Source organism: Pan paniscus, chromosome 6 (genome assembly GCF_029289425.2).
Source record: "Pan paniscus chromosome 6, NHGRI_mPanPan1-v2.0_pri, whole genome shotgun sequence".
NCBI classification, from domain to species: domain Eukaryota; kingdom Metazoa; phylum Chordata; class Mammalia; order Primates; family Hominidae; genus Pan; species Pan paniscus.
This window is the reverse complement of record NC_073255.2, coordinates 84,752,515-84,778,572: the sequence shown is the minus strand read 5'-3', so window position 1 is coordinate 84,778,572 and position 26,058 is coordinate 84,752,515. Positions and strand designations below refer to the sequence as shown.

Sequence of the window (26,058 nt, the reverse complement as noted above, 5' to 3'; positions counted from 1 at the left end):
TTAAGGGTTTATTCATAGCAACAACAGGAAATGGAGAGGCAGTGAAAAGTCAGTGAAAAGTCACCTCCTGTGTTCCTCCTTTTTTTTTTTCCACTTAGAATCCTTAAAGACAGGCAGTCTTCTGGTTCTGCAAACCTTTAATACATTTAGAAAAGATGCACAGATTGAGTAAAGTAGAGGTTTGCCCCTGAGAAGCACTGGAGTGAGACTCATCTACATTTCAGAAGATCTTTCTTTACTTTTCTTTTCTTTTTATGAGATCGAGCCTTGCTCTGTTGCCTAGGCTGGAATGCAGTGGCACAATCTTGGCTCACTGCAACCCCCACCTCCTGGGTTCAAGCAATTCTCCTGCCTCAGCCTCCTGAGTAGCTGAGACTACAGGTGCCCACCACCACACCCAGCTAAGTTTTGTATTTTTAGTAGAGATGGAGTTTCACCATGTTGTCCAGGCTGGTCTCAAACTCCTGGACTCCACCCGCCTTGGCTTCCCAAGGTGCTGGGATTACAGGTGTGACCACCGTGTCCGGCCTCAGAAGACCTTTTCTAGGCCTAGGCATTGCCAGGCGGGTGGGCCTTGGGAGGAGTGTCTGGGATGCTGAATGAAGATAGAGATGGGGACTGGGAGCAGAAAGGAGGGAAAGGGTGTTCCCCAAGGCAGCTGGTTGGATTAGATCCCCTGAAGTTCGATGACAGGACAACAGGACAGGCACAGAAGAGCCCATCCTTCAGGGGTAGGCCTCATTGTTTCTCCTAGCTACAATTTATTATTTATTTATTTATTTATTTATTTTGAGACGGAGTCTTGCTCTGTCACCCAGGCTGGAGTGCAGTGGCACAATCTTGGCTCGGCTCACTGCAAGCTCTGCCTCCCGGGTTCACGCCATTCTCCTGCCTCAGCCTCCTGAGTTGCTGGGACTACAGGCGCCCGCCACCACGCCCAGCTAATTTTTTGTATTTTTAGTAGAGGCGGGGTTTCACCATGTTAGCCAGGATGGTCTCGATCTCCTCACCTCCTGATCTGCCCGCCTCAGCCTCCCAAAGTGCTGGGATTACAGGCATGAGCCACCACACCCAGCCCTAGCTACAATTTAATAACTTTAACATTGTGATTTATTTACCATTTGTCTTTCCTGGTGGACAATAAGCCCCATGGGGGCAGGAAACATGTACCCACCCTGCCCTGCACAGAACAGCACATTGTAAGCCCTCATTAAGAGTTCAGTGGATGAATAGGCACTTAGTAGATTTTAGATACATTGTAGATGATTTCTAGACAAACAGTTGCACGTGTTAGGAGCTCTTTGATAGGGCTCTGCAGAGGAGTGGGATTTTAAACTGGGCCTTAAGAGGGTCTGGTTAAAGGGAATCCAACAGTAGAAAGGATGTATTTTAATGAAAATATAACCCCAGGGCTGCTATGCAACTTGGCTAGTAGGCTTCAATTGCTTTTTCATGGTGGATCTTATCAGGAAAAGATGTGAAACATGCATACCTGTTACGTGTATATTTATTTAAAAATTATTTACATGCATGACTGCTTGTATTAGTTGCATATACTAGAAGACAGAAGCTCCAGTATTTTCTTCCTGTATCCCAGTGGGTTGTCTTATACCACACTTTTTTTTTTTTTTTTTTTTTTTTTTTGAGACAGAGTCTTGCTCTGTCGCCCAGGAGGGCAGCGGAGCAATCTCAGCTCACTGCAGCCTCTGCCTCCCTGAGTTCAAGTGATTCTCCTGCTTAGCATCCTGAGTAGCTGAGACTACAGGTGTGCACCACCACATCCTGCTCATTTTTTGTACGTTTTCAGTAGAGATGTGGTTCACCATGTTGGCCAGGGTGGTCTCAAACTCCTGACCTCAAGAGATCCGCCCGCCTTGGCCTCCCAAAATGCTGGGATTACAGGCATGAGCCACTGTGCCCGGCCTTGTACCTACACTTTGCAAGCCACTCGTGCTGGCTGATGACATCTTGGTCAGAGAAAGTGACCTGGGGTACAGAGGGTATGGCCTAAGTCTCAAAGACAAGTGGATTCTGATGCTTGTTTTCACCAACTACTGGCCTTTCTCAGTTGCAGTACTTTTTTTTTCTTTTTTAGAGTGAGTGTCTCACTCTGTTGCCCAGGCTGGAGTGCAGTGGTGCAATCATAGCTCACTACAGCCTTAAACTCTTGGTCTCAAGCGATCATTCTGCCTCAGCCTCCAAGCAGCTGAGATTACAGGAGTGTGCCACTATGCCCGGCTAAAGTTTTTATTTTTATTTTTGCAGAGATGGGGTCTTGCTATGTTGCTCAGTCTGGTCTTTTTTTTTTAATTTTTTCTTTTTTTGAGGAAGAGTCTTGCTCTGTCTCCCAGGCTGGAGTGCAGTGGCAAGATCTTGGCTCACCTCTGAATCCTGGGTTCAAGCAATTCTCCTGCCTCAGCCTCCTATGTAGCTGGGACTACAGGTATGTGCCACCATGCCTGGCTAATTTTCTGTATTTTTAGTAGAGATGGGGTTTCACCATGTTGGGCAGGCTGGTCTCGAACTCCTGACCTCAAGTGATCCGCCTACTTTGGCCTCCCAAAGTGCTGGGATTACAGGCATGAGCCACCGCATTCAGCCTCAGACTGGTCTTGAATTTCCACCCTCAATAGATTCTCCCGCCTCAGCCTCCCAAAGTGCTTAGACTGCAGGCATGAGCCACTATGCCTGGCCAATTGTAGTAATTTTAATAGTTAACTATTGTAACTATCGTAGTATTGTAGCCAATTGTAGTAATTAATAGTTAATAACAACATTAACTATTAGGTTGGTGCAACAGTAATTGTGGCTTTTGCCATTAAAAGTGATGACAAAAACCGCAATTACTGTTGCACCAACGTAATAATACTTATTGAGTGCAGAAAGGCTGAAATTCTAACAGACAATGGCTAGGCCATATGTGACAATAGAACTCTGACCGGAAGACCGGGAATGGTGGCTCACGCTTGTATTCCCAGCACGTTGGGAGGCCGAGGTGGGTGGATCTCTTGGGTCCAGGAGTTTGAGGCCAGCCTGGGCAACACAGGGAAACCCACCTCTACTAAAAATACAAAAATTAGCTGGGCACAGTGGTGTGCACCTGTGGTCCTAGCTACTCGGGAGGCTGAGGTGGGAGATCCCTTGAGCCTAGGAGGTTGAGGCTACAGTCAGCCGAGATTGTGCTACTGCACTCCAGCCTGGGCAACAGAGTAAGACCCCGTCTCAAAAAAAAAGAAAAGAACTCTGACCCGAAACCTCTGCCGCAAGTGGCTCAACATGGCCAGGACATGGCTGCCAGCTTCTCAGATTTTTGCCCAATTTTCAATTTTGAACCAATCAAAGAAAGTGAAATATGTCCTCCTCACTGATCACATGGAAACCCTGCTTCCAAGTTAGCCCACCTCCTGCTTCCCCAGACCAGCGGCCTTCAGTCAGGGTGCACTTGTCCCTTTCACGCCCCAGAAGCTTTTATTTTTCTTTTCTTTCTTTCTTTTTTTTTTTTTTTTTTTTGAGACGGAATCTCACTCTGTCGCCCAGGCTGGAATGCAGTAGGGCGATCTTGGCTCACCGCAACCTCTGTCTCCCGGGTTCAAGTAATTCTTTTGCTTCAGCTTCCCTAGTAGCTGGGAGGTGCCCCACCACGCCCAGCTAATTTTTGCATTTTTAGCAGAGACAAGATTTCACCATGTTAGCCAGACTGGTCTCGAACTCCTGACCTCAGGTGATCTGCCCACCTTGGCCTCTCAAAGTGCTGGGATTTCAGGCGTGAGCCACCTCGCTCAGCCCCTAGAAGCTTTTCTTTTCTTTCCTCTGCCTGCCTTTGAGTTTCTACCACATGCAAGGAATGATGGCTGACTCCCTTGCAATAGCAAGCTCAGAATAGACAGCCTTTGCTTGTCCTCACTTGAGTGGTCTTTGTTTATTTCCATGGTGCTTATTAGATGCCTAGCACTGAGCTAAGCAATTTACACATATTAGCTCATTTATGCTTGCAACTTCAAGAGGTAATATTATGGATATTATTCCTGTTTGACAGCTAGAAAAATAAAAACGGGTAATGCCCAGAGAAGTGAGGTAATTTGCTCAAGGTCACACAGCAGATTCAATGGTGAGGCTAGGCTGATGCATGTACAATGCCTGACACACAATACCTAGGCACTGAGCACAGTCAGCACAGCTTGGTCTCTCCCTGTTTACTTATCTCCCGTGTAAGCTCCCCACCACTGCTACACTGTGAATTGTTGAAGCGGGGAGGTAGATTCATGTCTTTTTGTTTCCTCCTTTAAAAAATCTGTAGCTGGGTGCGGTGGCTCACTCCTGTAATCCCAGCACTTTGGGAGGCTGAGGTGGGCAAATCACCTGAGGTCAGGAGTTCAAGACCAGCCTGACCAACATGGAGAAACCCTGTCTCTACTAAAAAAAATACAAAAATTAGCCTGGTGTGGTGGCATGTGCCTGTAATCTCAGCCACTCGGGATGCTGAGACAGAAGAATCGCTTGAACCTGGGAGGCGGAGGTTGTGGTGAGCCGAGATCATGCCATTGCACTCCAGCCTGGGCGACAAGAGAGAAACTCCGTCTAAAAAACAAAACAAAACAAAATAAAAAACACCCTGCAGGTAGGAGGCCATAATCCTAAGAGGATTAACGCAGGAACAGAAAACCAATTACTGCATGTTTTCACTTATAAGCGGGCGCTAGACACTGAGTATGTGTGGACATCAAGATGGGGACAATGGACACTGGGGCTACTACAAGGGGGGTGGGGGGGAAATGGATTGAAAAACTACCAGCCGGGCACAGTGGCTCACTCTTGTAATCTCAGCACTTTGGGAGGCCGAGGCAGGCAGATCACCTGAGGTCAGAAGTTCGAGACCTTCCTGGCCAACATGGCGAAACCCCATCTCTATTAAAAATGCAAAAATTAGCCAGGCGTGGTGGCCCTGCCTGTAATCCCAGCTACTTGGGAGGCTGAGGCAGGAGAATCGGTTGAACCCAGGAGGTGGAGGTTGCAGTGAACCCAGATCGTGCCACTGCACTCCAGCCTGGGCAACAGCAAGACTCCTCTCAAAAAAAAAAGAAAGAAAGAAAGAAAGAAAACTACCTATTGGTTCTATTGGTTACTATGCTCATTAGTACCTGGGTGACAGAATCCGTACCCCAAACCTTAGCATCACACAATATACTCATGTAACAAACCTGCACGTATACCCTCTGTATCTAAAATGAAAGTTGAAATTATAACAACCAAAACTCCAGTATCTTTTGCAATGCTCAGGGTTCTATGAGAGTGAAGGCTTTGCCTCGCCAATTCTATCAAGAGTAAATGAGTTGGCCAAACCTCTGTAGAGAGATGAGTCCCTGGTTTCCCTTGGCGAAACTCCAAGTATTTTAACTCCTGTAATGGACTCAGATGAGATGCGATACATTTTTAACAGACAAACAAAGGGGACAGAGTCATGTCAAAGGCATAAGCTATTTGAACCATGGTTGAGTGAAAAATGTATTTGAAATAAAAAATCCTTGCACAGAAATACCATTGGTATCTTTCCTTTCAGTTTGCTCAACCAACCAACCAAAGAAACTCTTTTGATAAAGCTTTTGTAGTTAAACTGAGTTTTATGACTGGGAACGGTTTTGGGTGCCATCCAAGATAAATTTCTTCTTTTAAAGTCAAGAACAGATTTATTCTTTGGTGATCGAAATGAGACTGGAACCCAGACCTTATGGCAAGCAGACCACACAGCCACTGAAGTGTAGTTTTGTTGGTTTCAGAAGCAGCTGGTATATAATAAACGTTTAGTTGATTATGTTTTTGCATATATAATGTGCTAGGCAGGTCCTTAAACTTTTAGGGTCATTGACTATGTTGAGAATCTGATGAAACTTACAGGTCTTTTCCCCAGAAAAATGTCTATGTAACATGCAGATACATTTTTTCATCTGATTGAGAGCTATTCATGAACTCCTGAAGTCTAGCTAGGGTGTCTCTAGGGAGAGGAGCTGGCTAGGGACATGGAATAGTGCTTTTGAGTAGAATCGAAGGCCCACGTAAGGTTAGACACCACCAATTGGAAATGCCTGCAGGCTTTGAGATGATGTGGTTTTTCCCTGGGTACACTTGCTCTTGCCTTTGTCCTTGGGTTGAGAAAGAAGAAGGTGAAATTGATTCAGAGTTGGGGATTGCTAGGCTGGGGCAGTGGAAAAATATGATATACATGTGCATGATCCTTAATAGCAGGCGCTATTAGGAATGTGTTTGAAATAAATGAGTAACCATGAACTCCAGGAAGAGGAGGGAAGGAACTCCAGAGGGGATAGAGAGGCATGGACACCTGGGAAGGAGAAGGAAGTTGTTGGCTGGAGAATATGTTTGTTTGGAGTTGAGAATGGGAGAGGTAAAAAGCTAGGGAACAGTAATAACAGGCCGGGATTTTAGTGCAGGATTGCAGGAGTGGAAGGCTCCTCTGTGAATACAGGGTTCAGGATGAGGCCATGACAGTGGGTCACTCATTGAGTAGTGTCCAGTGTCATTTTTGAACACAGAAGCTGCCCAGAATGCGTGCAGGAGCTGAGAGGAGGCTCCTGGAGGATGCATGATAAAGCCAAAAGTTAATTTGCATCAGGGACCTCTCTGGCTTTAGAGAAAGCACAAAAATCTCTCTGAAATTGAAATTTGCCTGGAAACTTCTCGATTACTCTGAGGCTGTTTCCTCTACTTTGTTTCCTGTCTCCCACTCCCAAATACGCACACACTTGAGAGTCAGCCTCAAGCACATACTTAGAGCCACTTACTGCTGCTCGGGCACCCTAGCCCAATGCCTCAGCCTCCCTGGCTTCAGTCCTGCGGCTGAGTGAATGCTCAAAAATTATTTTTGCAGAAGCTTCCATTGATTGTGCTAGCTCCATCTGTAGTGTGGTTATAATAACACCCAACTCAACTGGATACTCCATGAGATGCTCAGTAACCCAAGTTTCTTCCCACACAGCCTCTCTCTTGCCTAACATGTGTGGCTAAAAATCATCCCTTGTGCCTTTTTAACTGTTTTGTGTCCACTTTCAGGTAGATTATACAAAGCATGCGCCCTGAGGACCCGATTGCACCCAGGCAGAGAATTCCAAGAGAATGAAATAAAAAGACTATTTTTTTGCATATACATTTCTATGTTAAAAATCAAAACTTAAAATAATACACAGGCAAAAACAAAACAAGAAACCAAGCCCCGGAAAAAACCAAAACAACCGCAAAAACAAAAACAAAAACTTTAATGAGATCAAAATGATGAGGGGAAAACGACCAGCTCCATTTAGCTCTGCTGCCTGATTTTTATTAGTTGGCGGCCTGATTTCTATTTTGGACCCAAGGAATTAAATGGATCAACGGGGGGGGGGGGGCGTTGAATTCCAGTATTTCGAGTTCCTGGGTTTTGGGAAGAGGAAGAGGTAGTGGAAAACCAGGAGCCAAATGAATATGCTTCTTATAATAAAATTTGAACAGAGCACTGGGTGGGCCTAGAAGCAGTGAATGGGTAGGTTAGAATTCTCGCACGCAGAGAACCCCCTCAAGCCCGCTCACGCCCGGCCTGGCTCCGAAAGTCTCAGAATCCGAGCCTCCAGGCCAGATTTTCCCTCTAGCCATTCCTGGCCACGCAGCACGGAGCCGCGAGCACACAGAAAAGGATGTCTTCATCGCCAACCGGGATGGAACGAACCCGCCCGCTCGGGGAGTACTGAGAACTAAAGGGTCCCTCCAGCGCCGGCCGCAGCCAGCATGCCTTGACTGCCTCCATCCCGCGCGGTCCCCACTCTCCAGAAGCCCCCGCCCTGCCCGGGTGCGCGCGCACGAGTCGGCGAGACGGGGAGCTGTGCGCTCGGCAGCCTGCGGGAGGCGGCGGCGGCCGACAGCCTCTCGGGGACAGGGTGGCGAGGAGCGGCGGAGGAGGAGCTGGCGCCGCCGCCGCTCCCCTCGGACCGCGCCCCGCCCTCCGCCGCCACCTGCGCGTCCCCTCCGGTCTCCTCAGCTCCGGGGCTGTGTGGCTCTCGGTGCCGCAGCGGCGGTGTCACCGCGTCCGCCAATTGGGAGACTCGGCGTTTGGCTCCCGGGGGCGCGGGACGAGCCGCGCGGCCGGATCTGGCGAGCGGAGGGTGATTCGGCGCGCGTACCTCCCCGCTGCGCTGCCCGCGACGTTTTGGGAGGGGGTAGAGAACTGCTGTGACTTTTGAGGTCCGACTCCTTCCGGCCAGCCTCGCGACGCGCCAGCTCCGAGACAGGCCGGTGTGCCCTGAAGGCCCCGAAGGCTCTCGGCGCGGTTTGGGGGCTTGGAACGTGTCCGGGAGCCGGCGGCGCTGTGCGCGCTGGTGAGTTTGCCGGCGGGGTGGGGTGGACCCCGCGCGGGGGGCGGAGAGGACGTAGCGCTCGGCCCGGCGCCCGCCCCCTAGTGCTGCCCCCACTTTGAGAGTAATTGAGACTTGAGGGTGACTGCGGAGCCTGGAGGATGCGGGCGCCCCGAGCGGGCTTCCCCTCTGCCCGGAGCGATGGAGCGGGTCGGTGAGCGGAACAAAGGCGCCCGCCCGGGGGAGCGGGTCTTCCGCTGAAGAGCGCGGGTGGCGCGCCGCGACGGCCGCCTGCGGGCCAGGGTGGAGGCTGTGCGGCCCCAGGCGCGGCGCGCTCCGCCGTGGGCGGGCGGCGATCCCTGAGCCCGGCACCTGCGCGCCGCTCCCTCTGCGCCTCCCGGGCAGCCCCGCCTGCCGGCCTCGGAGTCCGCGGCGCCGGCGGCTAGAGGTCCAGAGGCGAACCACTTGCTGGTGCAGAAGAGAAACCCCCAAGTTCCTGGCCTTTCGCGGAGACGCCTGGAAGGGGTCGTGCGCCGTGGAATGATCAGGCGTCTCGGGGAGCACTTCTGCAGAGCGAGGACTTCCATGTGAGCGATTCCGTTCTCCCCACCACCAACCCGACCTCCCAGCCGTCTCCGCCGCCCGAGCATCCTTGAGGTGGGACGAGCAGGGGCTTGGATCCCTGCCGGCCGTCTGGTGTGTGAGGCTTGCACGGCCCCTGGCTGCCCCGCGCCTCGCCGGAGCCCGAGGGGGCGCGGGTCCGGGGCGAGGGCCGGCCGGGCTGTTTGATGGCTTCACTGAGAAGAGTCAAAGTGCTGTTGGTGTTGAACTTGATCGCGGTAGCTGGCTTCGTGCTCTTCCTGGCCAAGTGCCGGCCCATCGCGGTGCGCAGCGGAGACGCCTTCCACGAGATCCGGCCGCGCGCCGAGGTGGCCAACCTCAGCGCGCACAGCGCCAGCCCCATCCAGGATGCGGTCTTGAAGCGCCTGTCGCTGCTGGAGGACATCGTGTACCGGCAGCTGAATGGTAAGGACGCACGCCGGCGCCTCCGGGGCTCGGCGCGGACGGGCCAGGCACAGGGTGAGCCCCAGGGTCCCTGCGCGCTGCGTCCTGTGCCTGGGAGCCGGCACATCCTGGCTCCCGCGCGCTCCTTCTTACCCTTCCTGCCCCGTTTCGGGCAGATGGCCGGGGCTGCTGGAAAGAACAACTTGCCTGATTCTTTTCTGTGCCCCACCTGCAAATTTGGTTTTATCCTGGAAACATGTCAGTACAGTTGGCTCCCGGTCCCCGCGTGCGGACTGGAAATCATTCCCTGGCGACTCCAGCCCGAGCGCAGAAACTAGTGGAGCGGCCAAATGGGACTGGAGGCGCGCGGGCAGACGTGTAGGAGGAAAATAGTGTTAGAGCCCAGCATTTGGTGGGGTACCAGTAGGGAGCCTGGGAGATTGGAGGGCTTAGATGTCTGCAGACAAAGTCAAGGCCCCAGGTCGCGGAGCTAATGCGCTTAGGTAGTATATGGGAGGAATATGTCATCTGTCTATGAGGCGAGCTGCTCAGCTAAGAATGAGGACTCCTCCCTTCCTGCCGCCTGTGTTTCTCCTTGGGGGCTGCGGAGGGGCGATTGTTAAAGCTCAGGGTGGGCCTGCGAAGTTTCCAGAATGTAGCAAAGAGAGATGTGGCATCCCATTAGTGACAATTGTCAGAATCTGTCCCATCTAAAATGTTGTGCTCAGTACTTCAGGAGAAGAGGGAGACTTTTTATGTGCTCTCGTCACACCTGGGCCAGGTCATTGGACACTAGCTGTCCCCAACCTCAGAGTGAGTGTTACCTACCTGAGTACAGGCAGGTTTCCAGGATGCGTGGGGTTATCCAAGGCAGATACGGACTTAGGTACAGACTACCTCCTCCCTTTCTGAGCTTGTAACTCATGTTCTCAAACGAACTGCAGATAATCAGGAAGATCGTGATAATAATAACTGATGGAATTCTTGCTCTGTGCCAGATGCGTGCAAAGACATTACAAGTACATTATCTCACTGTGTGTTCACATCTGTCCAGCGAGGCTCCACCCATCCCCAGAGGGGAAATGAGAAGACTAAGCGAGGGGAGGTTAACTAAGTTGCCCTGTGTTAAATAAGATATAACTGCGCCTCAAACCTCTGTAATCGGAATAATAATAGAGTTTGGAATCAGAACCCTGTGTCTGGTTGACCACAGAGCCTGTGCGCTTGACCTCTTAGGCACAAACTTCTATCCATGGTTTTCCCCTAAGTGAAAGGAGTATTAGGTTTGTTGAAAACAGAAATATGTGGAATTGCAAATACAGACATATACCTTCTCACATTGGAGGATCTCAACTGTCTTCACTGTGGTGGCAAGGGGCAGGGAGAAGGAGGATGGCAAATGGTTCTTTTCAGGCTCACCAAAGATCCCTGCTGGGTACTGGGGGAGGGATGGGATGGAGGGAGAGGGGTGGTCAGATCTCTGAGCAGGTGAAAGGAAGCTGCGGTCTTCTCGAAGCCATTTGACAGATATCCAGGGGATGCCTTGAACTTGCAGGGTATATGGGCTGACTGTCAGGGTAGCCCACGGAAGTAATGCAGAAGCTCTTCTCTCAGATGTCAGAAATATGGCACAGAATGCGACAAAAACCCATAGTTCATTTCTGTAGGAATCAGAAACTTACGGGGTGGCCTTATAATTTGGGATAGATTCCTGCCGTAGACATATCCATAGGAACTTCAAAGGATAACCTGGTTTCCCTCATCAGGCTTTTCTCAGGGACACAGGTTATTTTAGTATCAGTTTCTTTGTTTTATGTTTTTTTTTTTTTCTTTTTTTTTTGAGACAGGGTCTTCTCGCTCTGTCACCCTGGCTGGAGTGCAGTGGTGCAATCATAGCTCACTGAAGCTTCAAACTCCTGGGCTCAAGTCATTCTCTGGCCTCAGCCTCCCAAGTAGCTGGGTCTACAAGTGTGCATCACCATGCCCTGCTAATTTTTTAATTTTTTGTAGACACAGGGTCTTGCTAGGTTGTCCGGGCTGGTCTCGAATTCCTGGCTTCAAGCAATCCTCCTGCCTGGGCCTCCCAAAGTGTTGGGATGACAGGCGTGAGCCACCATGCCTGGCCCCAGTATTAGTTTCAATTAGGAGCATTAAATATTATATAGCTGTACCCTAACTTCCCTCATAGGAATAATAAAATTCTATAATAATAACTGATGGAATTCTTGCTGTGTGCCAAATGTGTGCAGAGACATTACAAGTGCATTATCTCACTGTATGTTCACATCTGTCCAGAGAGGCTCCACCCATCCCCAGTTGAGAAATGAGAAAACTAGGTGAAGGGAGGTTAGGAGGCTACTTTCTACTTGCCACAGACATACGTGAACCCACTGAATCTTTACAATGACTTGCGAGATGGGTGCTCTGACACCCGCCTGAACAACTTGCTCACAGTCACCCAGCTAGTGAGTGTCAGAGCTGGGAATCGAACCTGGAATGTCAGGCTCCAGAATGGAGGTTCTTAGCTCCTGCACCAGTGTCTTGATCTTAAGCATGTGCATCAGAATCACTGAAGAGCCCTTTAAGACAGATTTCTGGGCCTCCCGCCCAGGTCTCAGGTGAAGCCTGAGAATTTGCCTCTCTAACAAACTTGGGACAGGGCCCTCGACCCACTGCCCGACACTCTGCTGCCTACATCAAGCAGAGTAAAGGTAGAAAACCCATCCAACCTCCAAAGCCAGCTCATTTTGGGGACTTAAGCTGAGAGCTTGCTTCAGATCAACTGGCGTCTGGCTTCCTTCTCTGTGGCCTTCTGCCCTGTAAACAGTTCCCGGACTGGTGGAGTCGGGTGCTGTGGGGTGGGAAGGCTGAGTTTTCCTGACTTGCAAGTTGGCAGCAAGGCCAAGTTGAGAGCTTTTCCTGGGCAAGCTAAGAATGCAAGCTGCGACTAGGCAGATGTTATCATCCTGACTGCCTAGTGTCATTTGCAGTGACATGAAGCCTGCAGAAAAAGAGCAGGGAAAAATTGTGAAATATAGGGGGCTCTTCCTCTCTCTCCACCTGGCCCCTCAAGCACCTTCATCCTCTGCCGGTGCTTGTTTTGGGTAATGTGTGTCCCATCTGTTGATGCCCTCTGCCTGCTGCAGTGGGAGGCTGCTCCGAGAAGGCAAAGGGCTCCTAGTGCCTGGGGAGACACGTGCTTTCTTGCTCTGCAGCCGGTCTTCATTCATTGCTCCCGAGGGTGGAGAAGGAAACCTTGACCTTAATGTTCTTTATTCCCTTGGAATTAATGGAGAGGCTGCTAGAGCCAGTGCACTGTGCATGTAAGAGGGCCAAAGCCACTTGGTACAGAGTGGGAGCCAGGCATTTTAAAGGTTGCTCAAGTTTCTTAAATCTTTCCTGTGAACTCCTGTGAAGTCCAAGCAGGTGGGATTTATGGAGGGCTCTACCTCCTCCTGGCTTCCTCTTCTTTTTTTTGAGATGGAGTCTCGCTGTGTCGCCAGGCTGGAGTGCAGTGGTGCGATCTCCGCTCGCTGCAGTCTCCACTTCCTGGGTTCAAGTGACTTTCCTGCCTCAGCTCCCGAGTAGCTGGGACTACAGGCACCCGCCACCATGCCCGGCTAATTTTTGTGTTTGTAGTAGAGACGGGGTTTTGCCATGTTGGTCAGGCTGGTGTTGAGTTCCTGACCTCAAGTGATCCGCCTATTTCGGCCTCCCAAAGTGCTGGGATTACAGGTGTAAGCCACTGTGCCCTGCCTGTAGGCTTCTTTTTTTTGAGTCAGAGTCTCACTCTGTCACTCAGGCTGGAGTGCAGTGATGCAATTATAGCTCATTGCAACCTCTACTTCCCGGGCTCAAGTGATCCTCCCACCTCAGCCTCCTTAGTAGCAGGGACTACAAGTACATGCCACCATGCCTAGCTAATTTTTGTATTTTTTGTAGAGATGGGGTTCTGCCATGTTGCCAGGGCTGGTTTCAAGTGATCCCCACCCCCACCCCCTTTTCACCCCCCTTTCACCCCACGCCCCACCCCCGGCCTTGGCCTCCCAAAGTGCTGGGATTAGAGGTGTGAGCCACAGCGCCTTGATAGGCCTTTTAAGGGCTGGAATCATGTTTTTGACTTTTTTTTTTTTTTTTTGAGACGGAGTCTCGCTCTGTCTCCCAGGCTGGAGCGCAGTGGCGCGATCTCGGCTCACTGCAAGCTCCGCCTCCCAGGTTCACGCCATTCTCCTGCCTCAGCCTCCCGAGTAGCTGGGACTACAGGCGCCCGCCACCACGCCCAGCTAATTTTTTGTATTTTTAGTAGAGACGGGGTTTCACCGTGTTCGCCAGGATGGTCTCGATCTCCTGACCTCGTGATCCGCCCGCCTCGGCCTCTCAAGGTGCTGGGATTACAGGCGTGAGCCACCGCGCCCGGCCATTTTGGACTTTTAATACCACCCCCATCCCTCAGCACACCACAGCCCCTTGCACTTAATGGGGCACTTAAGGTTTATTGGTTGATCAAGTTGTTGGGAGCTAGTTTGAGGAGGTAAATGATGGCCAGATAGGAAATAACCTCCAGGCTGTAAAGTCTGGGTTGTGTTGGATGGATGTGGAGAGGGGTGGGGGCTGGGAGGACTCAGCTAGAGAGACAGTGTGAGGAAGCCATCTTGCCTGCGCCATCTTGAGGCTAGTCTTCACCTTCCTGGCTGAAGGGAACGAGATCCTTCGAGGCCCTCGGAAGTGACCCAGGTTAGGAATAGGCAAATTTCAGCGTGTTTTCGTTAAATGTATGATTTCATAACATGAATATGGCTTTATAGTTAAGCCTTGAAACAATGCAGAGATTAGGGATGCCAACACTTGCACAGTCAAAAATCCAAGTATAATTTTTGACTCCCCCAAAACTTAACTGTTAATAGCCTGCTCTTGACCAGAAGGCTTACTGGTAACATAAGCAGTTGATTAACACTTATTTTCTATCTTGTGTGTATTATACACTATATTGTTATAAAAAGTAAGCTAAAGCAAAGGAAATGTTATTAAGAAAATTGTATGGGCTGGGCGCATTGCCTCATGCCTGTAATCCCTGTACTATGGGAAGCTGAGGTGAGAAGATCAGTTGAGGCCAGGAATTTTAGACCAACCTGGGCAACACAGCAAGACCTCATCTTTACAAAAATCAGCTGGGCATGGTGGTGCACACCTGTGGTCCCAGCTCTTCAGGAGGCTGAGGTGGGAGGATGTTTTGAGCCTAGGAGTTCGAGGCTACAGTGAGCTATGGTTGTGCCACTGCTCTCCAGCCTTCTGGCTCAAAAGAAAAAAAAAATCATGTGGAAGAGAAAATATATTTACTATTAATTGAGTAGAAGTGGATTGTTGTAAAGGTGTTCATCCTGATCATCTTCACATTGAGTAGGTGAGGAGGAGGAGGAAGGGTTGGTCTTGCTGTCTCAGGGGTGGCAGAGGAAGAAAAAAATCTATGTACAGGTGGACCCACGCAGTTCAGACCCTTGTTGTTCAAGGGGTCAACAGCATATTCTTTTTTTGTATATAAAATTAATTCATATTTATTGTAGAAAATATGGAAAATCTAAAACAATTATACAGGAGACAATACCATGTTAAAAAAATTTTACATGATTGCCTGTAGGCTTTGTACAAGCATTAGCAAAGTGGACCTGGTGGTCGGGCACAGTGGCTCACGCCTGTAATCCCAGCACTTTGGGAGGCCGAGGTGGGTGGATCACTTGGGCCCAGGAGTTCCAGACCAGTCTGGCCAACATAGCGAAACCCTGTCTCTACAAAAAAATACAAAAAGTAGCAGGGCGTGGTGGCTGGTGCCTGTAATCCCAGCTACTCTGGAGGCTGAGGCAGGAGAATCACTTGAACCTGGGAGGCGGAGGTTGCAGTGAGCTGAGATTGCACCACTGCACTCCAGCCTGGGCGACGGAGCAAGATTTGGTCTCAAATAAATAAATAAAATAAAAAAGAAAGTGGACCTAGAGACAGACGGATTTCTTGTTAGAATTCTTCTTTATGTGATTTTTGGCTTTCTATCATGTTTCTGTCACTTTCTGAGGAAGTTACTTATTTCTCTCATTTTAGAGGTGAGAAAGGTGAGAAACAGAGATACTATGTGACTTTTCCAGGGTGACACAGCTAGGGAAGGGCAGAGCCAGGTTCAGGAATACCAGGGTACTTCCACCCAGGAGTCCAGCACTTTCCTAATAAGTAAGGGGAAAGAGATGGAGGGGTCTGGAGCTTCACTTGCCCCTCGCAGGCTCAAAGCCTTAGAGACACCCTCTCCTCTCCTCAGAGTCCCCACGCAGGACGCACAGCAGAGCTGTATCCCTGTGAGCCCAGGGCAGCTCTGTCATAAGAAGAAATGCAATCGATTCAACTTAGTTACCAAATTTAGATTTCAGAAGGATAGTGAATAGAAGTGGAGTTGCTTAAAGAAATTGAAAATCTTTGTAGAAATGGAGAGAAGTCAAAATTACCTCTTCCAGTCCTGCCCCCAAGCCACTCAGGCACTTGAAGTTGGAGTCTGAGTGATAGGAAACCAAGACGCTCCTATATAGCCCCAGCACACCACAACCCACCCAACAGAACTCCCTAGGCAAGGAGAGTGATTTGGTGGCACAGAGAGAGGAAGAGATTTGCTCTCACAGGTCTCCAAGGTGGAGTCACAAACAGAGGAATGGTGGCCGGGCACGGTGGCTCAAGCCTGTAATCCCAGCACTTTGGGAGGCTGTGGCGGGCAGATCACTTGAGGTCAGGAGTTCCAGACCAGCCTGGCCAACATGGTGAAACCCCGTCTCTACTAAAAATACACAAATTAGCCAGGCGTGGTGACGGGCATCTGTAATCCCAGCTACTCAAGAGGTTGAGGCAAGATAATTTGCTTGAACCTGGAAGGCAGAGGCTGCAGTGAGCAGAGATCGCGCCCCTGCACTCCAGCCAGGGAGACAGAGCGAGACTCTGTCTTAAAAATAAACAAACAAACACACACCAAAACCAAAAACAAAAAGAGAGGGATGGCATTTGGAAAGCATCTCTGTTCATTAATGCCAGAGGTGGTCTGGTGTTATATTTCTTCTTTCTTGCAGCCCACAGATGCTGGACGGTACCACCATTTCCTGCAGGAAGGAGCGAAGGGAGAGGGCACATGTGCATATTAAAATCAGTTGCTGCAGGGAACATCAGAAGGAAACCAGGGCAGTTCAAGCCTTCATTTGCTGCACGCAGACATTCCACAGGGATTGAGGACAGGCCGGGCCCTGGGTTATGGAAGGCTTGGTCCTAGGACCAGGGCCAGGGTGCTGGAGGACACCCACTCCCTTTACCTCCAAGGACTCATGGTGTCTGGTTGCAGTTGGCCCCTCCTGAAGAAATAGGGAGTCCTGTTCTTGGACAGCCCTCAGATGCAGGCACATCTGTGTTGGCAGGTGAGTGTGGTGGGCACCCTGCCAGTGGGGGCAGCTGCCACCTGCCCAGCCCAGAGGTAGCAGGAGAGGCAGCCAGTGTCATTCTTGCTGAAGAAACCCAACCCCCCTGACCTTTGCTAGTTGCCAAATCTGGAGTGTCCTTTGTGGAAAGGAAGAAAGCTCGGTAATTACTTAGAGCTAAGAGTGACCACAGGAAGTTGGAACATGAGCACACCCAAGCCCAAGGCCAGCGAAGAAACAACCTACGATTAGATGACCTGCGAGTCTTTAAGAATATATAAGAAGAACCAGGCACAGTGGCTCACGCCTGTAATCCCAGCTATTTGGGAGGCTGAGGTGGAAGGATGGCTTGAGACCAGGAGTTTGAGACTAGCTTGGGCAACATAGCAAGACCTTCTCTCTACAAAAAATAAAAAATTAGCCAGACATTGTGGTGCATGCCCATGGTCCCAGCTACTCGAGAGGCTGAGGTGGGAGGAACGCTTGAGCCTAAGAGTTCGAGGCTTCAGTGAGCCATGATTGCATCGCTGCACTCCATCCATCCTGGGCGACAGAGCAAGACCCAAACTCTAAAAAAAACCCCCAAACCAGTGTATTAAAAGGACACTCAGGGCCAGGCATGGTGACTCAGGGCCAGGCGTGGTGACTCACGCCTGTAATCCTAGCACTTTGGGAGGCCGGGGCAGGTGGATCATGAGATCAGGAGTTCAAGACCAGCCTGGCCAACATGGCGAAACCCCATCTCTACTAAAAATACAAAAAATAGCCAGGCATGGTGGCAAGCGCCTGTAATCCCAGCTACTCGGGGGGCTGAGGCAGGAGAATCACTTGAAACTGAGAGGCGGAGGTTGCAGTGAACCAAGATTGTGCCATTGCACCGTAGCCTGGGAGTCTGGGCGACAGAGCAAGACTCTGTCTCAAAAAAAAAAAGAAAGAAAAAAAAAAAGACAGACTGGGTTTGATTTCCACTGTCACTTATTACCTCTGTGACCTTGGGCAAGTCCCTTCACTTTTTAAGTGTAAAATGGGACTGTCATATGTCAGGATGACTTGAAATTCAAAATGTATAGCATAAGCATGAAACCCAACACACGGCAGTTGTGAGAATACAAACTACTTATGGGAAGGGCCATGCGTGCTGTTTCCCATCATATTCCCGAGACACTTAGAGCAGCCCTGGGCCATGGTAGGTACTCAGGAGATGTTTCTTTTTCTTTCTTTCTTTCTTTCTTTTTTTTTTTGAAACAAGAGTCTCGCTCTGTTACCCAGGCTGGAGTACAGTGGCATGATCTCGGCTCACTGCAAACTCTGCCTCACGGGTTCAAGTGATCCTCCTGCCTCAGCCTGCTTGGTAGCTGGGATTACAGGTATGCGCCACCACGTCTGGCTATTTGTGTGTGTGTGTGTGTGTATTTTTAGTAGAGACAGGGTTTCACCATATTGGCCAGCCTGGTCTTGAACTCCTGACCTCAAGTGATCCTCCTGCCTCAGTCTCCCAAAGTGCTGGGATTTCAGGCATGAGCCACCACATTTGGCTCTTTGTGTGTGTGTGTGTGTGTGTGTGTGTGTGTTTAGTAGAGATGGGGTTTCACCATGTTGGCCAGCCCTGTCTTGAACTCCTGACCTCAAGTGATCCTCTTGCCTCAGCCTCCCAGAGTGCTGGGATTACAGGAATGAGCCACTACGCGGGGCCCTCAGGAGATATTTCTTGAATGGATGCATGGACAGCTAGCAATGCTTCATAGTAGAGTATGGTCATTGTTATTTGCTTTGTGAATCTCAGACGAGGTGAGAGGGGGTCCTTTTCCTTATAACTTTCTTGGACTCTTCGGACTACTTTTGGATCCTTCTCTCTTCCATGTGTTTATCTGAGCCAGACTCCATTTCCTTCTTCCTTCTCCTGCCATCCCCTGCTCCTCCTCTTACTTATAATGATGGTGCCTTTGGCTGATGGCTTTTAATGCCTAGGAGAAGAAATGGCAGCCTGTCTCTGACAAACCCAATTACAGAACACGATGGTCATTCATATCCGTTAGTGAGCACTTCCTTGCCGCGAGGCGTAGACTAGATGCTAAGAGTACAATGAGGTGCAGAGATCATGCTTACTTAGGCATTGTGGAATAGTGGGAAGATATCTTTGTGGCTTTACCAGGGATGTGCCAGGTCCCTAAAGAATATTAGACTGGCTGGGTGTGGTGGCTCACGCCTGTAATCCCAGCACTTTGGGAGGCCTAAGCGGGTGGATCACTTGAGGTCAGGAGTTCAAGACTAGCCTGGCCAACATGGTGAAATTTTTTCTCTACTAAAAATACAAAAATTAGCTGGGCTTGGTGGCACATACCTGTAATACTTGGGAGGCTGAGGCAGGAGAATCACTTGAACTTGGGAGACGGAGGTTGCCATGGGCCGAGATTGTGCCACTGCATTGTAGCCTGGGCGACAGGGCGAGACTCTGTCTCAAAAAAAAAAAAAAAAAAAGGAATGTTACACTGAGCCTGGAAGTAGGGAGGCTTGAACTGGTGCACGGTAGGTGCTTAGCCGGTGAGTGCTGAATTTAAACAAGAACACTTAGAAATTTTCATGCATGCACGATAGGTGCGAGGTAGTGAGACCACCTTGTGGAAGGTGTGAAAGCAAGTCAGAAGAAATGGATGCTCTTGGCCGAGTGCAGTGGCTCACGCCTGTAATCCCAGCACTTTGGCAGGCCGAGGTGGGTGGATCCTTTGAGGTCAGGAGTTCAAGGCCAGCCTGGCCAACACAGCGGAACCCTGTCTCTACTAAAAGTACAAAAATTAGCCGGGTGTGGTGGCGGGCACCCGTCATCCCAGTTACTTGGGAGGCTGAGGCGGGAGAATCACTTGAACTCAGGAGGTGGAGGTTGCAGTGAGATGAGATCCCACCACTGCACTCCAGAGCGAGACTGTCTCAAAAAAAAAAAAAAGAAAGAAAGAAAAGAAATGGATGCCCTTGAGAGGTGGTCAGAGCCAGAACTACGAATCTGCGGGATTCCTGGCAAGGGAATGGCATGAGCAGAAGAGTGTGTGGGGACATGTAAGTGAGGAGGTGTGGGAGCTCCTTGGTGAAGGGGAGTTTGTTAGGAGGACTGGGTGGAGGCTGGACTGGGCCAGGTTTTGGATCCTAGGTTGGTTTGGACTTAATTGCATAGGCTTGGGGAGCCATTATGTGACCAGGTCACTATGTTGACTTAATGTGATGTCATGTTGCGGCTTAGTGCATCTGGGGATGATTGGGAGAGTGGGTTGGAATGCAGCAGTAGGGCAGGGCGCGGTGGCTCACGCCTGTAATCCCAACACTTCGTGAGGCTAAGGTGGGAGGATCACTTGAGCCTGGGAGTTCGAGACCAGCCTGGGCAACATAGTGAGACCCCCATCTCTATTTAAAAAAAAAAAAGAGTGCAGCAGTGGGTATAGAGAGCTGGTGTTGCTGGCGTGGCTGGCCCAGCCATTCCTCTGAGTTCAGGACTCAGCCCACCCTCTGAACCTCAGAGTGATTTTAGTTGCATGTCATTTGCTCCCTCTGTGACTCCACGATCACATCCAGAACTAAGAGTCAACATGTCGAATTGCTGCATTTGGAAAATCTGGTACAGCTTTGGGGATCTCTGACCTGAGCCCTCTCTCAGGCTCCCACTTCTCTTACACCTTGTTGAGGTCCAGCCCCCAACCCTACCACTGTTTCTAGCTCCCTGTGCTCCTGTCCTTCCATATCTGGCCTGGGGAGTCCGTCAGAAATCCCCTTGTCAGCTCCTCGAGTATCCTTACCTCCTCGTCATCTGTGGCATCCACCAGCAACCCCCGAGGGTGGATCAGCTTATTCCTGGGGAACGTCCCACCATGGCAGGCGTTGGTGCCATAGGATGCAAGCTCAGGTCTTAGCTGGGCCCTCAGCATGTCCAGAACCTGATAATCATCATTATTATTGGCTGTTCACATCCATTAGTGAGCTCTTCCTTGCTGCAAGAGGCAACTTAGATGCTAAGAGTACAAGAGGTCACACCTATCTAGACATTGTCATCTAATTGGAAGGATACATTTGTAATGTTACCAGGTATACGTCAAGTCCCAAAAGTGTTAAAGGACCAATAGGTTCATATGCCCACTGCTCAGTAACTGACCAGTTACACCGAGACAGTAGGGTTTGTGGCAGAGAAAGAGTTTAATGATTGCAGGGCACAGAGTGAGGAGATGGGAGGAGACCCTCAAATCCGTCTCCTGAAGGAGTTCTGGGCTGGGGTTTTGTTTTGTTTTTGATGGAGTCTCTCTCTCTTTCACAGGCTGGAGTGCAGTGGCACGATTTCAGCTCACTGCAACCTCTGCCTCCTGGACTCAAGCAATTCTCCTGCCTCAGCCTCCCAAGTAGCTGGGACTACAGGTGCATGCCACCATGCCAGGCTAATTTTTTGTATTTTTAGTACAGATGGGGTTTCACCATGTTTGCCAGGATGGTCTTGATCTCCTGACTTCGTGATTTGCCCACCTCGGCCTCCCAAAATGCTGGGAATACAGGTGTGAGCCACTGTGCCCATCTTGGGCTGGAGTTTTTAAGGGGATCATGGAGGACAAGGGGCTGGAGAATTGGGGTCATGGATTGGTCAGCATAAGAGGGATGAAATTGTCAGGATGTGGAAACTGCATTCTTTGGTGAGTCAGCTTCTTGGGTTCTTCAGGCCAGCCGATGTCAGCAGTTTCGCTGGTGTGCAGGACCTGAAAGAGTGTCTCAAAGGGAAAACTGAACACTTCATGTTTACCTTGTTATCCATGGAGCGGTTAAGGGGAATTATAATCTTGTAATAGGATCGCAGCCTGGCAACAAAGCGAGACTCCATTGCTACAACAGAACTAAAAACCTAGCTGGGCATGGTGGTGCACACCTGGAGTCCCAGCTACTCAGGAGGCTGAGGTGGGAGGATCTCTTTTGAGCCCAGGAGTTTGAGACTACAGTGAGCTATGATTGTGCCACTGCATTCCAGCCTGGGTGACAGAGTGAGACCCTGTTTCTAAAATTTATAATTATCACAATAAATAGATAAAAAATAGGGTCTACATGATTCTAGGACAATTGGTAGCAAACAACCATGAGCAAGCAGGTCAGAGAACAAGCTGACCTAGTGATGAACGCAGAATGTGCTGCAAGCTTGGTTTATTTTCATTTCTCCCCTCTCTTCTTCCCTGATTAATTTTATAAAGTTCATACGGGTTTCTTAATTTTTTTATTTTTATTTTTTGAGAAGGAGTCTCACTCGTTGCCCAGGCCGGAGTGCAGTGGCACAATCTTGGCTCACTATAACCTTCACCTCCTGGGTTCAAATGATTCTCCTGCCTCAGCCTGCTGAGTGGCTGGGATTACAGGCGGCCGCCACCACACCTCGCTAATTTTTGTATTTTTAGTAGACACTAGTTTTCACCACCTTGGCCAGGGTGGTCTCAAACTCCTGACCTCAAGTGCTCCGTCAGCCTTGGCCTCCCAAAGTGCTGGGATTACAGGCGCGAGCCACCGGGCCCGTATGGGTTTTTTTTTAAAGGAATATTTCTGTCCCTTTCCATTTTCTATACCTCCCTGAGCCAAAGAGGAGGTGGGCTGTGCTGGGCTGGAGGGATCCTTCGGGAGGCGGTGGAGACGGGTGGATGGAGTGGCCTGACTCCAGATTCAGTCTCCTCTCAGCTCCCCACGCCCTGAGTGACTGCTGATCTCAAATGACACAGAGATTTGTTCCTCCCCAGGTGCCACCACCGCAGCCCACTTCTTACTGGGATTGTCACAGCTGTGACTGCTGCAACAACTGAGTCCGCTGGGATGTGCTGAGGCCAGTGCCAGTCTCGGGTCCTCTCACTCCTTCTGGATTCAGAGATCATGTTGCAGGGGCAAGACCTGACTTCCTAGCAGCTCCTTAAGGGACAAGAGATGGAATCCAGAATTACAGGGAAGCCAACTCTCCATGGGTGGCTTTTGGCTTGAAGGATGAAGGGGGAGGGGATCACAAAGAAGCAGATAAATTATCTCCTGCTTAGCAGTGCAGTCTGGAGATATGGTGCCCATGTGGCCCCTGGGAAGAAGTCCAGGGAGAGAGAGTGCTCACTGCCTTCCCTCCCTTCTCCCTCCCTCCCTCGCCGCCATCCTCCCTTCCACAGCACTTAGAATCAATGCAGGACTCACAGGGGCTGAAAGATCTTCCTCTCCCCTAGTGATTGCTGCTCACCGGTCTTTAGACTGCTCTGACATGTGGATGACAATCGGCTGAGCCACTGATAGAGAAGTTTTCCCTTTTAATCATGTCCCTGTCATTGCTAACTGCAGAGTCTCAGCTTTGCCATGCATGAGTAATAAACTGCTGCCGTAATCACAGGCGACCACGTTCAGACACCAACACACGAGCGTGCTGACAGTTAATGGGGAACAGGGTTCCAGAAGGACTTCTTCCATCCTAGCCTCGGACACAAGGGAGGCTAATTGTGTGATTAGTGTTTACTGAGGAATGTCCTGTAGTTACACACAGCTTGTTAGGTGCTGTACTTCCCTGGTGAAAGAGCATGAATTTGGGTTCGGGAGACCAGGGTTCTAGGTTTACTTTATTTCTAGGGACCAAAGTTTATGCATGTGTAAAATGAGACCGGTATGATTGTAGGGTCCTTTAACTCTCAGATTATGAATAACATCTCTTTCCCTCATTGTATTTAGTCAGGGTTCTTTAGAGGGACAGATATATATGAGTTTGTTAAGTATTAACTTACACAATCACAAGGTCCCACAGTAGGCTTTTCTGCAAGTTTCAGGAGCAAGGAGAGCCTGTCCAAGTCCCCAAACTGAAGAACTTGGAGTCCGATGTTTGAGGGCAGGAAGCATCCAGCACGGGAGAAAGAAGTAGGCTTGGAAGCTAGGCCAGTCTAACTTTCCATGTTTTTCTGCCTGCTTTATATTCAGCTGGCAGCTGATGAGATGGTGCCCATCCAAATTAAGGGTGGATCTGCCTTCCCCAGCCCACTGACTCGAATGTTAATCTCTTTTGACAACACCCTCACAGACACACCCAGGATTAATATTTTGCATCCTTCAATCCAATCAGATTGACACTCAGTATTAACCATCACATTCATCCTATTAAAATCTCATGCATTCTCCAAGGACCATTTCTTTTTTCTTTTTTTTTTAGACGGAGTCTCACTCTGTCGTCCAGGCTGGAGTGCAGTGGCATGATCTCAGCTCACCACAACCTCCACCTCCCAGGCTCCATCGATTCTCCTGCCTCAGCCTCCCGGGTAGCTGGGACTACAAGAGTGCACCACCACACCCGGCTAATTTTTTGTATTTTTAGTAGAGATGAGGTTTCACTATGTTGGCTAGGCTGGTCTCAAACTCCTGACTTCATGATCCACTGCCTTGGCCTCCCAAAGTGCTGAGATTACATGCATGAGCCACTGCACCAGGCCTCTCCAAGGACCATTTCAAAAGCCCTTCATTCCCTGTAACCTCCCCTGACCACCTTGTCAGAATTAAATGTCCTTTCTTCTCACCTCTTATGGTACTTTCAGTGGATCTTCTTTTAGCCCTTGTTCATCTCTGTCTTTCCTCAAAATGAATTGTTGTCACGGTCAGCCCAGTAGTTTCCAAGAGAATGGGTTTCATTCATTTTTAAAAAACCCCTCTCTGTGTCATTTAGGAATTAATTTGTCAGCAAGTAATTTGTTCTCACTTCACAAGTCCAGAAGTAGTGGTAGCTAGCACTGTTTTGGCATCATAGTGTCATAGCTCATGTCATTATATTTCTTTTGGTCTTTTCCTCATGATTACAAGATGGCTGCCACAGTTCCAGCCATTGCATCTTTGTACCAGGTAGGGATTCCTGTAGCAGTGGCCACATCTGCTCTTATTGTTTACTCAGGAAAGAAAATGTTTTCCAGAAGTCTACCTGGTAGGCTCCTACATGTGAGCCAGGACATAGTCTGATGACCAACTTTGCTTCATGAGAATAGTTGCTTTCCAGAGAAAATAAGTACAGTGGTAGCAAAAGAGAAGGAGAACGGGAACAGCATTTGCATTGTGAATCCGCAGTGTCTACCATGCCCTCTCTACCCCTAATACATTCCATTGAATATTAAAATTTAGCAAGATTCTTGGCCAACTAGAAATTCAATTAACTAGAATACTGAAGGCTGTGGGCATTCAAACATACATACATAATTGTATTTTGTCTGTTAAGACATTTTTACATCTCTGAAATTGGGAGTTATCTTATGATCAGTGACATGTCATCATTTAATTGGTAGCGTACTTTTTCCCCCTCAGGGGTACATAAAAATGGTGTATCTTACAGTTGAAGGCATCTTAGATTTGATGAAATACAGAAGTATTATGGTATTTATATATATATATATATATGTATACCATAGTTAACCATACACAACTATTTGATTTTGTTGTTGTTGTTGTTGTTTTGAGACACGGTCTTGCTCTGTCGCCTAGGCTGGAGTGCAGTCGCACCATCATAGCTCACTGCAGCCTCGAACTCCTGGGCTCAAGCCTCCCAAGTGGCTGGAACTCCAGGTACATGCCAACATGCCCTGCTAATTTTATAAACTATCTTTTTCTGGAGACGGAGTCTTGCTGTGTTGCCCGGGACGCTCTCAAACTCAGAGCTCAAGCAGTCCTCCTACCTCAGCCTCCTGAGTAGCTGGGACAACAAGCATGCACCACCACGCCTGGCTAATACACAGCTATTTCTATTGAACATCAACCACATATCAAGTATTTTGTGTTAACTTAATTCGACATCACACCTATTTATACTATTATATCTGTTTTACATGTGAGGAAGATGAAACTAAGGGAAATAAACAAATTGTCCAGAGGCACCTACCAGCTGCTCCATTCTGAGTCTCCTTTGCGAAGTTGGTACTCACTGCCTCCTGGGTGTGGGATTGAGTCTTGCTCGGTTGGTGGCTGGGTCCAGGACTGTAGTGGGGGCGAAACGTGTGCTGGGGTGAGCACAAGGATGCTGTCAACTAGGATCAGGATGGTTGCAGGGAACCCTCCTTCACCCAGGTTAGTAGTCACTCGTGTGAAAAGTTGTAAAGCTGTTAATTCCAGGACTCTAAATTATGCTGTGCGAGCTGTAAATCCAGCCCATAATTAGAACAAAATGTGAGAAAAGTGAAATTGATATTAAGTTAATTAAAAGGCTTTGCTTATATTTGCAAGGAAATTAGCACAACAAAACAGGAATGCTGACAAGTGCACGTTGTCAATTTCTTCTTCATTTGGGCGACTCTCAG

General features: G+C 49.4%; 1 protein-coding gene across 2 annotated transcripts in view; it reads left to right on the top strand.

Annotated features, from left to right (window-relative positions):
• The first annotated feature begins 8,463 nt into the window (after positions 1-8,463).
• GALNT17 (polypeptide N-acetylgalactosaminyltransferase 17) overlaps positions 8,464-26,058 on the top strand; it is a 582,348-nt gene continuing 564,753 nt past the window's right edge. Inside the window, exon 1 of one of the 2 annotated variants that reach the window (XM_034964282.3) lies at positions 8,464-9,359. In XM_034964282.3, coding sequence (XP_034820173.1) covers positions 9,122-9,359 — 238 coding nt within the window. In that variant the 5' untranslated portion in view covers positions 8,464-9,121. The remainder of the gene's footprint in view (positions 9,360-26,058) is intronic. The other variant, XM_034964284.3, reaches the window with a different exon arrangement.